General features: G+C 34.5%; 1 protein-coding gene across 1 annotated transcript; it reads left to right on the forward strand.

Moving 5' to 3' along the window:
* Positions 1–16: 16 nt before the first annotated feature.
* Positions 17–1,467, forward strand: LOC128225633 (transcription intermediary factor 1-beta-like). The gene is made up of 2 exons (XM_052935531.1): positions 17–803; positions 1,101–1,467. The coding sequence occupies exons 1-2, from the start codon at positions 25–27 to the stop codon at positions 1,162–1,164; spliced, it is 843 nt and encodes a 280-aa protein (XP_052791491.1). The 5' UTR covers positions 17–24; the 3' UTR covers positions 1,165–1,467.
* The last annotated feature ends 12,428 nt before the right edge of the window (positions 1,468–13,895 follow it).

The raw sequence follows: 13,895 nt of genomic DNA on the forward strand, positions 1-13,895 counted from the left end.
CAATATTAAGCAAACAAACAGGATATGGCTGGTGTAGAAAGCATTTACTGTGACCTATGTGTTCAAGATAACAACAACATACAAGCTGTGGCATTCTGTAAGAATTTTACGGAATTTTTCTGTGATACATGTGCAAGGTTCCATTTGAGACAGGCACTTGCAAAAACACACACTGTTTTGCGAGGAAAGGATATGCCAAAGGATTCATCATTAATTAAACGGAAACAAATACTGGTTGATTATTATGAAAAGGGGCATACTGATGAGCTTTTAAAGTATTTTTGCAAGAACTGTAACTCTCTTGCATGCTCTATGTGCATACTTAACGCACACAAGGAATGCTCCAAGGTTGAATGTCTTCAAGACCTTACAAATGATGAATTGGATAAAGAGTATGGCGATTTCATATCAATGTCTAAAGATATGGAAAGGTCGTTACATACCTATCACAATAAAGTAAATACCAATAGATTGAAAATAAATCAATATCACAAGACCGCAATGCATGGCATGCAAAAAGACGAAACGGGCCTGTTAGAGCAAGTGGGTGCTGCTTCAGAATCTGCCCTACAAGACGTAGACAAAATCAAAACCCGAAAGTGGGAAGCTTTAGACAAACTGACAGAAAAACACAAATATCTCGAAAAGAGGATTTCAATGTTCAAGGAAAGAATTGCAAGTCGATCTACCGCAGACAAAAAGGCTCAACTATTTATTCAGATATTTCGACTGGAAAAACAATTGGATACAATACAAAAAGAAACTAGTAGTCTATTAAAAGAAATCGACACGGATGCGTTTCGGTAATCATTTATTTTCAACAAAGAAATTAAATTCTTCATTACTTAAACCAATCAATATCAATAATTATATGCAGTGTATTTCATGAAATAATTCTAATACGAGTTAACATCTATTGAAACCAAGTTATTCTAAAACCGATGTAAATTTAGTAATAAAGTACTTTACGTAAATGAAGATGTTTAATGATATATAGGTACAATGTACTGTCATATTTAACGCAACTTGATTCAACCAGATGTTGGTATTAAAAACATAAGATCGACCGAGAGTCATTAATGTACGTATTTTTGTTCTAGTTTCAGATACATTCCCAAGACAGACAACACTAACCTCACAAAAGCAGGTGACGTCGTCGATTAACGGTCCAAACGACATCAACATTTTGAACATTAGATGACTGGTTGCATTCAGCGATCGATATGACTTATTTAAAAAAAACGTTTAAAAAGTATTATGTAACCTAAAATGTTATTGGTGTCATTTGTTTTGCCTATTGATAAAGAGGAGCATGTACAATGAGAACTGGTATATGAAAATAAAATACCGGTTTTGAACTAAATCTAGAACAAACATAGGTTATTCATGAAATGCTGTTTCAAGGCTCACTTAGTATTCCACATGACCCACATTTGTTATCATGTATTGTTAGTTGATCAAACAAAGATTCTGTCCAACAAATATGACTTTTGGATATAAATCTTGCCTCTTAACTTTGGGCGTTTTAGTTGTATTATTTGACCCAGTGACCCATGTTTTATCCGACATAATCTAATTTTATAAAACAATATCATTAAAATATAATGACCACGTTTCACAAAGTTTGGATAAGTCCATACTTAAACTTTTGATAAAAAAGTGATTAATACGGACATACTACTTAACATGATAAAAACAGAAAACTAAATGCGTGTCGGACAACGATGTCGACCTTGCGCTATGATAATTATGAAAAAACTTTTAAGAAAGACTTAATTCAAGTGTGACCTTTACCTCTGACATATATATATATATATATATATATATATATATATATATATATATATATATATATATATATATATATATATATATATATATATATATATATATGGCTCTCATACACGACACACACTCTTTTCACAGTGAACACTTAGTTTTACTAAGACTGAAGACCGACCTTTATTTTTGAAAAAGAGAAACCCTCACAATGAGGTATAAACAAAACACATTTGTTGGTTTATTTAACATCCTTCGGTGCTAGCATGTATCCCATGTCATCATTTGGCGTTCTTCAATACAATAACTACAGTTGAATATATTTACAAATTCCATTCGTGGTGTCAAAACTCATAAGACCCACGCCGGAGAAGTAAGGCGCTTTGGTTGATGTTGTAGCGGGACTTGGAGAGGGTGCGCTAAAATAGCAAGCTACATGTAGGGCAGATATATTTGTGAAAAAAACTATCGTCCTTCATGACAAGACACGACCGACACCAAACAGCAATAAGAAAGGATCGTCTGCGTATAGTGGTATATTAAATGGGGAATTGCAGCAATTAGTATATGCATTTCTTTTAGATAAAAAACCGGCATAGACATCGGCAACTTTCCAGAACATGTAGACAAAAACATTTTGTACTTTGGAACGAACCACTTTCAATGAGTTTTAGTGTTCTAACAACAAGGACAAGTACATACATGTTGACCTTACAAAACCTTGACCATTTATTTGACAAAAGGAAATAGGCATTGCGTCTGACCAGCGCAGCGAATAAGTCTCTTGTTTTGGGTTTATAGCAGACAGGCTTACATTTATTTAAAAAAAAATTCGATGTTTTACATATTCACGGTCATCAAAACAGTTTCTTTACAATATAGTTGAAGGGAAGCTGAAATGTGTTACTGACTTTTCTTGCAATCCAAAAACCTGTTCCTTAAATCCTTTTCCATTGGAATTTGTAAGCATATTCTTATAATATGCCATCTATTTACTTTCCAAAATCCGACAGTGAAAATACAGTAGTAGACAAACCCAGTGAATTTCCTATTGGAAAAATACGAAAATACTGCGAAAAATGCATGTGTTGTAAGCGATGTTATATTTCAGTAAGTAAGATTCAATGCGTTGTACACAACGATATCAGTTTTATGTATTTCTTTTTAAATATTTCCTTTTTACTTGCACTTGTGTCTAGCCCCTTTGAGGTAGAAATTTGGCTTAATGAAATAAGCTACTGACTCTTGTTATGCTTAAGAACTGGAGGAAATGTGATCAAAAACAGTACAGAAATAAAACACTTGTAAAGGATATAATAGAAGCTGGTCTTATGCTGAAAGTGCAACACCATCTACAGATGATAAGACTATATATTTCATTGTTTTGTCTAGTTGCATATGAACGTCATGACGAAACTATCGTTGACCGGCTTTGAGTTTTCCTAATGGTGACCTGTTGCTGCAGAAGCAAGATATGATCAAAAGAAATGTTATCGAAATACTATGTCAACACAAGCTGTACCCCAGAGAAACAACAAGCTGCTACACACATGCATTTAAGAAAGCTGCTGAACAAGTGAAGAAAGAGTACGAAGCACTGACACTCAAAGTAATGAAATATTATTATTTGTCCATATTGCAGGTTCATTCTCAAATAGCAAAAGCGGATGGTTGTACTGATGTTGAAAACTACAAGAGCCCATACCGCAAGAAACTGCTAGGTCACAAAGTGGCAAATCGGATTTAATTTGTTCTTCCTCAAAAACATTGGGAAAAGCAATCAAAGAAACAAAACACCTTCCAGATTTGGTCCAAACGAAACAAAAGGTTCGTATGATATTGAAATCGAAGAGGACACAGATGAATCAATAATAAACAAGGCAATTTGTGTTCACAGGAAACGAATAGCCAATGTAGTACGAAACTTAATGCAGAATATAACTCCTCTGAAAAGATGTCACTGATTTCGCAGAAAGCCTTTTTTGATCTATTGCAATATAAAGCAGTGTGTATGCTATCGGATGAGGTGTGTGTTCGATAATGCAATATAAATGATGACACAAATTGTCTAGCAATAGCATGCGATTTAACAACATTAATGTCATCATATGAACTAGGTAGTCAACATCTAATTGAGGACTTGTATTCGATGGGGTACTCAGCGCTTAAAATGTTCTTTTTCGTCTTCGGCTCAGCATGCCATACTAACCCAAACCATCTGGACCCATTCGGACCCTATACCAAATCGGAATGAGGGTGGTAACCTTCTTGTTGGTGTATCAGACAATTTAGAGTATGAAAGAACTGTAGATGACAAGCGCACTACACATGCGATGATGAGCATTCTTATTTCAACAACACTGTTGATGAACTCTTGCCACGTCTTTCATCGTATGTGATGACAGAACTCGGCCAATCACATGTATCAATTGTCTTTGATATGGGCCTTTGCAAAAGCACTGGAAATAGTCAGGGGTTGTATATGTGTAGTAACTATGGATCTGGCGACATGCTTTGATTCCGCATCATGAACTACCCCTATTTCACGAGTTTTGGCTATGAATATGACTCGAGAATCTTCTTCGACACACATTGATGCGACAGCCAATCGCCGCTTCTGAGCTTCTCAATACAATGACATGCGACTGTGAAATCTGCAATGATGCGATCTGCTATTGTTCTGCAAAGCCGCAACCATGCACATTGGCTTTCAGATGTATCGGAAATATTGATACTGATGGCAATGTGTGTGCTTACTTGTACACGCTCTCAGCGGTATTCAGCAATGACCCTGAAAGTGATGACTGATTTCTAGAATAGACATCTCAATAAGAAACACAAAATAAGTGAATACGTGACTCAACTGTACATATAATATGCACATACAGTTCTACTTGCTAGTATGAATATGTTAAAGTTAGTACATCGATCAGTGTATCTCAAATTTGTTTAATGGCGAACTAACTTTATGATGCACACTGTTTTATGATTGTGATCATGTTGTTCATCTTTAAATGTTATATTTTATTACTCAAAGCGTACGCCAGGTTTTATTTGTTAACATATTATTTATGACTGAATTGTTGGTTTTAAGATTATTCATAATCAAGACGCATGAAGTATACCCGATAAATAAAAAAAAACACTTTTAAATAGTTCACTTGACGTTGTTTAGTTATATATAACCAACCAGTATAAGGGGTATAACCTTTATATGACCAAATATTATTACTGAACTTAGTGATGGTCTTTTACTTTCTACTTGTGAACGCGTCTGTATTTGATTAAAATAAACAAACAATAATACCTTTATTGTAATGTGTTCTTAAACCCTGGAATGCTTAAAGTGATCATCAGGCCATTGTGAACCAGTCAGTTGTAAACACGGCCCCAAAATCCGGGGAATAGCGGGGACTTTGACTTTCGGTCCAGCCAATCAAAGGTAAAATCTCCGCCCTGCGGGGACAAACTGCTGGTAGATCTCGGTAAACTCAGGGAAAACGCGGACAAGATGGTGTCCAAGATGGCCGCCAAAAATGAAAAATTACCCCTGGTCTTTTATTACGTTTGACATAAAGTAATTAATGGTATAAACAACAATGAATTCTACTACTAGTCATCTTAAGCTAATGAAATATTTATTACATTTGATTTCAAACCACTTTTTCCATTTGTAATGAAAATTTTGAGGAACATATATGGAAAAAAAAACACATTAAAAACGTGTTTTTTTGTGATCCAGATTTTTTTAAGTTTTCTGTAAGTCTGTTTTAAACTTTAAGCAAATTAATTAAGAATTCATTGTTAGAAACATCATTATAGGCTTTAACTGTTCGCTTTTAGTCAACTTGAGTCAAGAGGACCTATTTGTCTGGAAACAAATGTGTTCTTAAAATGGGTGGGGTAAATTGGTGTTTCAAAAAGTCGAAAACTTCACGTTTATAAATGCTCAATTATGTTTGTGTGAACATTACTTAAAAGGTTTTTTAGATATTCAGTTTCATATTTAGTTCATATTTGTATTTCACTCAATTTTGATGTCATTAATGCCGCCTAGAATGTTCCTCGTGTAATGGCAATGTTCTACCAGATTCCAGTAAAACTTTGACTTGACTTGATTTTATTGGCGAACAAAGAATGGCAAAGTGTATTTCATACTCGTGAAATATAGCTGCTGATGCCCACTCGGTGATATATATCACGATCTTAAACGGAAACAGGCAATAATCCTCTATATATTTCACCGAGTGAGCACCAAAAGTTATATTTCACGAGTGGCGTAGTAATGAGTACAATTATATCTTTCGGTATAAACGAGGTGAAATATATTACGATCTTACACCGAAAACATCATTTTTTGTTTTATTATATGCCTTAAAAGGATATAAAGTGACATTGGGTTGTAGTTGTTTAGAAAAGGGAGCCAAATCGTATGCAAACCATAAGTAAAATAGGAAATAACGTAGTCTAGAAATGGTATTAAATAAATTGCGTTAAATTGTATGTGCAAGTTCCGTCATTTCGAAAATGACGTCGTTCGGTTTGAGCCCCAAACCTGTGCGCTATCAAAATGATATTTGCAATGTTTGAACAGTTAAATATTTGTATTTCACTGATAAACCATGTGATATATTAAATCGCATTAACACAAATCAATTTCAAAAGTCGATATTTGTTCAACAGTCAGTAACAACCGTTTTGAAAAAAGAGATTTAGTCTAAACTTATTTTGCACAAAATGGCTGTAACTGAATCTTTTAATTTTAATTTCTTGATAGCTCTTAAAGACACTGACTTTAAGTCACCATTTATTTCTTGCTTTTAAATTTTACTAAAATTCCTCAACTGCGATGATCAAGTTACATGTATTCCACTATATATATGGAAAATTTAGTGTTTAGTACAACTGACATGCCATGTATATTTTTGTCAATACACTGATGCAAAACAGTTTTTTTATGAATTTGTTTTATCTAACAATTTAATTATATTTTTAAAAAAAATGTCTGAAATAAAGCATTCCTTTCAAGCAACACCAATATAAACTGTAATTTCCCTGATCATCAAAATGTAAGTTTATACTCAGATTTAATTCCCAACTGTTAATGTATAACAATTAAAAGATTTCTTAATTGTACCAGCATTTTTATGAAAACATAGCTTATAGCAAATTTAATTAACTTATTAATGTTTGTTTGCTGAATGTTTCTAGTTTCCAAGCAAAATGAATAATATTGTCATGAAACTTGTTAACAGCAAAATTTAGAAACATCACTTCAAGTCACCTTTGCGCAAAGAAATGCATTGTACTTCAAACTTCAGATCTCAAGAATATCCGATCTACTTCTTCGCTAGTCATATTTATCAGCAAAGGCTCATGAATACCAGGTAGTGCCCAAACATCCATACTGCATAAACAAAAGAAAAATGGAATCAATTCTCTACAATGCAGTTACAAAATCGCATCCATTTAATATGTATACAGCTGGAAATAATCGTGCTATGTCAAAATGTTGATTAAAAACATATTACTTTTTTTGAAATTGTAGAAGAACTAAGTTGTGTTTTCACAGGATATTATGTACCTCAAGGTTAAGATAATTGTCTTTGTTGCCATACGTCAATATTAATATTGTTGCCTAGATAAGAAATTTCAACACTTACCTTAAAAAGTCTATGAAATTTAAATACATTATAATCAAAGCAAATGCAAACTTAAAAGACAAAACCTATTCTTGTAGAAAAAGTCGAATATTTTCCTAATTTAAACCAAATATTCAATTAATAGCTGTTCCAGTTCAGCATTATAATGCATTCAAATTAATACGTTTCTTTTTTCATCTCTCAAGTTATAAACTGTATTGTCCCCCTTGAAGCAAATTCTGCAATCACGCCAACTGATGAACTTTGAAAATGACTCGTGGTTTTGGGTGAAATACTATAACATGGATATTTTGGAAAAAAATTAGGTAGGATTTCAATTTGTTAAAACCACTAAAAAGGATATATCAGTCGTCATCAGCCTTAAACAATATTACTTATTTGTTATCATCAAATTAATGCGAATCAAAACATTGCAATTTAATAAGAGAACCTCGCTAGTGCCGGTGTTATTTCATATATATGCTCGGGTATCCTGAAACAATTATTATTTTTACTCGCCAAAACAACCGAATATATTGTCTCCTCGAATAAATGAGAAATAACCATAAATATAAGTATTTCTGCCAATAAGGCTTATAATGAAACACATATAACTTCAAATTGTATTGAACATAGTCCGCACTGTGTGATCTTTCTCGAATTTCCAATATGATATGATTTCCAAATACAAATATACCTTAATTTGTAATTGCACAGAGCTTTTGTTTCATTGGTTTCATTTTTACCTAGGAAGTGAGAAAGGTAGCAAACGTATTGGATAACATAATTATTTTACTCTTTGTTTCATGTAGAAAGCCGTAATATCTTGTTTTCTTAGCATCCCTTGATTACGCTTAATTTGCAAAAAGCGCGCTAATTGAAATGTTGCCACGTGCGTCTTGGCGCATGCCGGCAGAATACAACTTATATAAGGTAACGGTTTCTTTGGTAATTGTTGCCGTTTTTTGATATCAGAACTTACTGCGACCCACTCTAAATAAAACCTTGGCACTCATGACAACTTTCAAAATAGGCCTTAAATAGGTCATTGGCATAGAGATGGCTGAGCATTTTGTTTCTAATATAAAACAAATCATTTTTTATTTGACAAGAAACATCAAAAGAATAGACATCAAAGAGCTTCCATGTCAAAACATGTTTACGTTGTTTTCGTTTCCAGCAAATCCGCTTTAAAGTAAACAGAAAAGTGATTGCAAATTTGATTGAGTTTAGTCCATCATGGCGCAAGAATTTACAAATAATTGCTCTGTTCAGTGTTTACACAACTTTAACTTTGAATGACCTTTTCGTTTGTTGCCAATATTCCGCAGATCATTGAAAGGCCATTTACTGGCAACGTCGTTGGGAATTGAAGCTTTTACGTCTAAGGTCAGGCTGAGTCCATCTATGGCAATTGTAGAAAGCAATACAACTTAATGCTCCCACATTGTCACAACAAAACGATGTTATGCTTCACACTCATGTAAAATGACAGTTAAAATAAAAAGCTTTGCATATATCTTAGTTGTCTTTGTAAATATTGCTTTAATATCTAAAAATAGCAAAAGCGAAAACAAGTTCCGATTTCATCTGTGTCTATCATGAACGCAGAATTTACAAAAAAAAAATACAGTTTTTAATCGAACGCGATCTGGACGGACGTCTAAATATTGAGCTCATGCAGGAATACTTTGAAGACTCGTAGATTCAGAAGAGTTATAAACAATAAATATATATAAAATCAGTTCCTTACTTGGAAAAAGCTAGATGTTTTGTTTACTGTGTTACGGATGTAAGTTGGAAAAATGCTCATTCTTGCGTTAAACCAACTAGAGTCACTGTAAGAAACATTAGTTTACTCGGGAACCAACTAGAGTCACTGTAAGAAACATTAGTTTACTCGGGAACCAACTAGAGTCACTGTAAGAAACATTAGTTTACTCGGGAACCAACTAGAGTCACTGTAAGAAACATTAGTTTACTCGGGAACCAACTAGAGTCACTGTAAGAAACATTAGTTTACTCGGGAACCAACTAGAGTCACTGTAAGAAACATTAGTTTACTCGGGAACCAACTAGAGTCACTGTAAGAAACATTAGTTTACTCGGGAACCAACTAGAGTCACTGTAAGAAACATTAGTTTACTCGGGAACCAACTAGAGTCACTGTAAGAAACATTAGTTTACTCGGGAACCAACTAGAGTCACTGTAAGAAACATTAGTTTACTCGGGAACCAACTAGAGTCACTGTAAGAAACATTAGTTTACTCGGGAACCAACTAGAGTCCCTGTAAGAAACATTAGTTTACTCGGGAAAAAATGAGACAAGAAACGTATTTTGCTTTTCGCTATAACAAACAATATTTTATACATTCTGAGCTTTTGCTACGATTTTTGAAAATAAATAAATAAATAAATAAATAAATATTTATTTATTTATTTAAAAAAATATGAAGATATATAACGATCTTAAAGCGATAATGCTATCTGAATCGAGATTTATTTTGCTTCCTGCAATAACCAAGTGTGACGTCAAACACCATGTGGTATGTCCACACTGATATATTAAACGGATAATTCTTTGTTACATTTTAAGGTCATAACATATTCCACCGAGTTTGCACCAAAAGCTAAATTTCACGTATGTGGTAGACACGACTGAACTATTTACTTATGGTGTTTAAAGGGCAGTAATGTCAGGTGCGTCCAGGTTTCCTGGTTCCTTTTTTGGGCTGATACACGTCATCGATTCGGTGAGTATTAACACTGTTTTCTATATGTCATTCGGTGCACAAGGTCGTTTCTAAAAAAATATCGTTGAAACATATAGAAAACAGTGTTAATACTCACCGAATCGAGGACGTTTCTAAGCCCAAACAATGAACCAGGAAACCTGAAGGCACCTGATATTACTGCCCTTGTCAAGATGTGAAATATATTACGATCTTACACTGAAAACAACATTTTTTTTTCTTTTTATTTCATCATATTTTAAGTCGGCGTGCGATATTCCTTTATAAATCAAAATAACAACATATGTATGCGCAGTATTTTTAATCAAGGTCTATATCAACGATGGCCATTCATCGACACAAGTATACTGTACATTTATTTTATCGCAAGGTAGCACTCTATTAAAAAGTTACAATTCTTAACCATTTGGCCACACGTTTATAAGTTATGATGGTGTAGATACGGATCAAAGCCCTATTGATTGATGAATTTTAATGCACTTTATAGTATGAGATAACTACCAACATGAGAAAGAGAGTCATATTGAACATGTATAGCAACAAAAGCCAGATGTTTCACACTCTAAAAACTTAACTTTTTTGGTAATGGTAGGCAGATAATTCTGTATAAACTTTTATTTCAATCGGTGACAGTGCTAAGTGTGACTCTATAAAAGATTGATAGTAATATAAAGGAAAAAAACATTATTTTACTGAAACGTGTAAAAGCTGCTTCCAGTGTCATATGTTTTCGAATTCGATGTTTGTGTTCATTGTTTGGACACCACGGTGACAGAAGATTCTTCATGGTTTTCATGAAACATATGAACACAATTTGTGATTAAGGAAGAATTTGTAAGTATTCGAAATAAACTTTTTACATTCAAATATTATTGTTTCTGCTTTGAAGGTCGCTTAAAGATACATTTGAACAAAGTTCTCCACGTTGTAGACATGTAAAGACGTGCCTTTAAAGATGCGTATAGAGCAATTTTTTGAATAATTAGTAACATAGTTACTAGGCATAATTAGTAACATAGTTACCGGGCATAATTAGTAACATAGTTACTGGGAACTTTTTTTCTGGGGAAATATTTGTCGTTCATTTGGCAAACATCAGGAGCGTTACTATGCTCATGTTTCAACCAATTCATAGTTTGAACTTCATGCACAGCGCTTATATCTACATTCTAATTTAGTTCACAATTACCAAATACATTTTTTAGGGTTCAATGTTCTTAGTTAGTCCTCAAGATAACATGCTTTTAAATTGGTGCTTTTCAATTTTCTGAAGTATTTTGGTAACATTTTTTATAGAATAACAATGTTACATACCATTATAGCTACACCATGATATAGAAGCAATGTCCGTTGAAGAGACCGTAGATTTCCTACCAGTTTACTCCAGTAATTTATCATGGAGTTGTTACTGTCACACTAAGCGGATTCTAACCCAATTCGGAGAAAAGCATGCAACTTCGGGTACTTTTTCTGAAGAATTCTACCTGAGCAAAAAATACAGTGAAGCTGCTACAATAACTCAAGAATACAAAAGCCTCAAACTTCGTCAAACTGCGCATCCGAATGTCAGTTTAGGCACATAAATTATTTCGAAAAGTTTATGTTAAATGTCTAAAGACAAAACAAACTTATTAATTCCTGAAACTAGAGCTTGTATTTCTTTGCTTGCCTGACTAATAGGACATATTCCATCACGAACTTCCAATAATGTACATAAACAAAAAAGAAATGTCAAAGACAAATAATGACATATAATTGAAGAGGTAATTATTAGCATTGCATGATAGACCACATTTAAAGCATTGTCCATAATTACCCGCGGACTCGTATAAAAGAGGACCCCAGATGGTTCACAATTATTGGAGCAACAAAGAGACAGGAGCGTACCTGAGTTTGTTCGCGTAAGTTGTTTTAAAACAAATCTTCTGAATGTATTTCAGATCGAAATAATACTATAAACGTATTTAAGATATAGGAGTTTATAGAGCAATAATGTAAAACAATGTGTGTTTCATGTTTTTATTATTTTATTTTCATTTATACTTGGTTAATAACAAAATCGTAAACTTGAAAACCATTCTCATTAATTCACAAACCATATTTTTGAATTATTTTACATAAGATAAATTGCTTCATTAGTTTGACGGACCTGTAGCTAGAATTCTTTTTTATTATATCACTGTTATATACCATATTGTTTAAAGTAACAGTAAATGCCATCAACGAACATAATGTCTGCATTGTTAGATAGTGTTATATGTGGACTACCGGTATGTTATTGTTTGTGCTGATAATTAACAACTGTCACTGTGAGCAGAAACACACGGCTGTCCGGAAATTCTTGATAGCGCTATATCCTAATGCACCAGTCAATTGTTACAACGGCCCCCAGGTCCGGTGGTATACCGGGGATAGCCGAGGAAATGGGCCGTGTTTTAACTTTCAAGGTGGCCCCACGGTGCCGGGTGGTTTTGTCTTCGCGGGGTATAATAGCGGGGAATAGTCCTTACCTAGGGTCCCTAGGGTGCGGGGGCATTTGGCGGGGGTTTTACCAGCAGTTCGTCCCCGCAGGGCGGTGATTTTACCCTGGCTTGGCTGGACCGAAAGTCAAGGTCCCCGCTATTCCCCGGACCTGGGAGGGCCGTGGTTATAACTGACTGGTGCATAACCTCCAACTATCACATAGAGCTATTTAATACTTAATGTACTAAATTTATCACATTTATTTAATTTTTTCATCTTATTCCATAATCATTGCTGCTGAAAACGGCATAACATAGCTCGTCTCAAACAGTTCAAGCGTAATGGACCTTCATAATTCTCATCATCGTCTCCATCATCATCATCATCATCATCATCATCATCATCATCATCATCATCATCATCATCATCATCATCATCATCATCATCATCATCATCATCATCATCATCATCATCATTATTATCATCATTATCATCATCATCATCAGCAGCAGCAGCAGCAGCAGCAGCAACAGCAGCAGCAGCAGCAGCAGCAGCAGCATCATCAGCATCTATTAACGTATATATAATAATATTGCATTTGAAGAGATCGGCATAACAATTATAGGGCCGCCGCAGTATTCCTACGGTCACATACTGTAGCAGTCACAATTGTTATGGTAGGGGAACAACTCATTTTTTAATTTTTGGACAGGGAAAACCTGCGGCTGCCATACGGCCTAAGGTGATGAAGTGCAGTCGCCTTGGGGCGTTCCTGCGGCGGCCGTAGGTTTCTGAAAAATACTCAAACCGACACAAGGTAGCTACGGCATTTCTATTCTACGGCGAACTCAGAAATGAAGAAAGTCATAAATATGTAATCATACGGCAATCCCTACGGCCAGTAAATTATAAGGTTACTCTGCGGCCACCGTAGATCCTCTGCGGCTGCTGCACGCATCTCTCGATTTCGAGGGACTACGGCCGCCGTATCCTAGTCGAAGAGTAGAGTTCACTGGCACCGGATTTTCAAAACAAAAAAGTAATCAAAACTGTATATCTGTGAGAGTGCAGCGAAAGCCATCACGTAAACGTTATTTTCCTATTCTGTATGAAAATTTCCAAACAAAACTATTCATCGGCTTCATCTAAATGGATCGCGATTGGTTATGCCTTGCCTTGTATAAACACTCAACTCAGATATTCAATAATAAATTTAGACTTAACTATAAACATTGATTACAACAGCAGAGCAGCACC

The sequence above is a fragment of the Mya arenaria genome, chromosome 3, assembly GCF_026914265.1.
Source record: "Mya arenaria isolate MELC-2E11 chromosome 3, ASM2691426v1".
Lineage (NCBI taxonomy): Eukaryota > Metazoa > Mollusca > Bivalvia > Myida > Myidae > Mya > Mya arenaria.

Bases quoted from the DNA above. Each gene is read 5' to 3' on its own strand.
- LOC128225633 (XM_052935531.1), top strand. From the start codon at position 25: ATGGCTGGTGTAGAAAGCATTTACTGTGACCTATGTGTTCAAGATAAC. The intron at 804-1,100 runs GTAATCATTTAT...TTTTTGTTCTAG, and splicing joins ATCGACACGGATGCGTTTCG to TTTCAGATACATTCCCAAGA.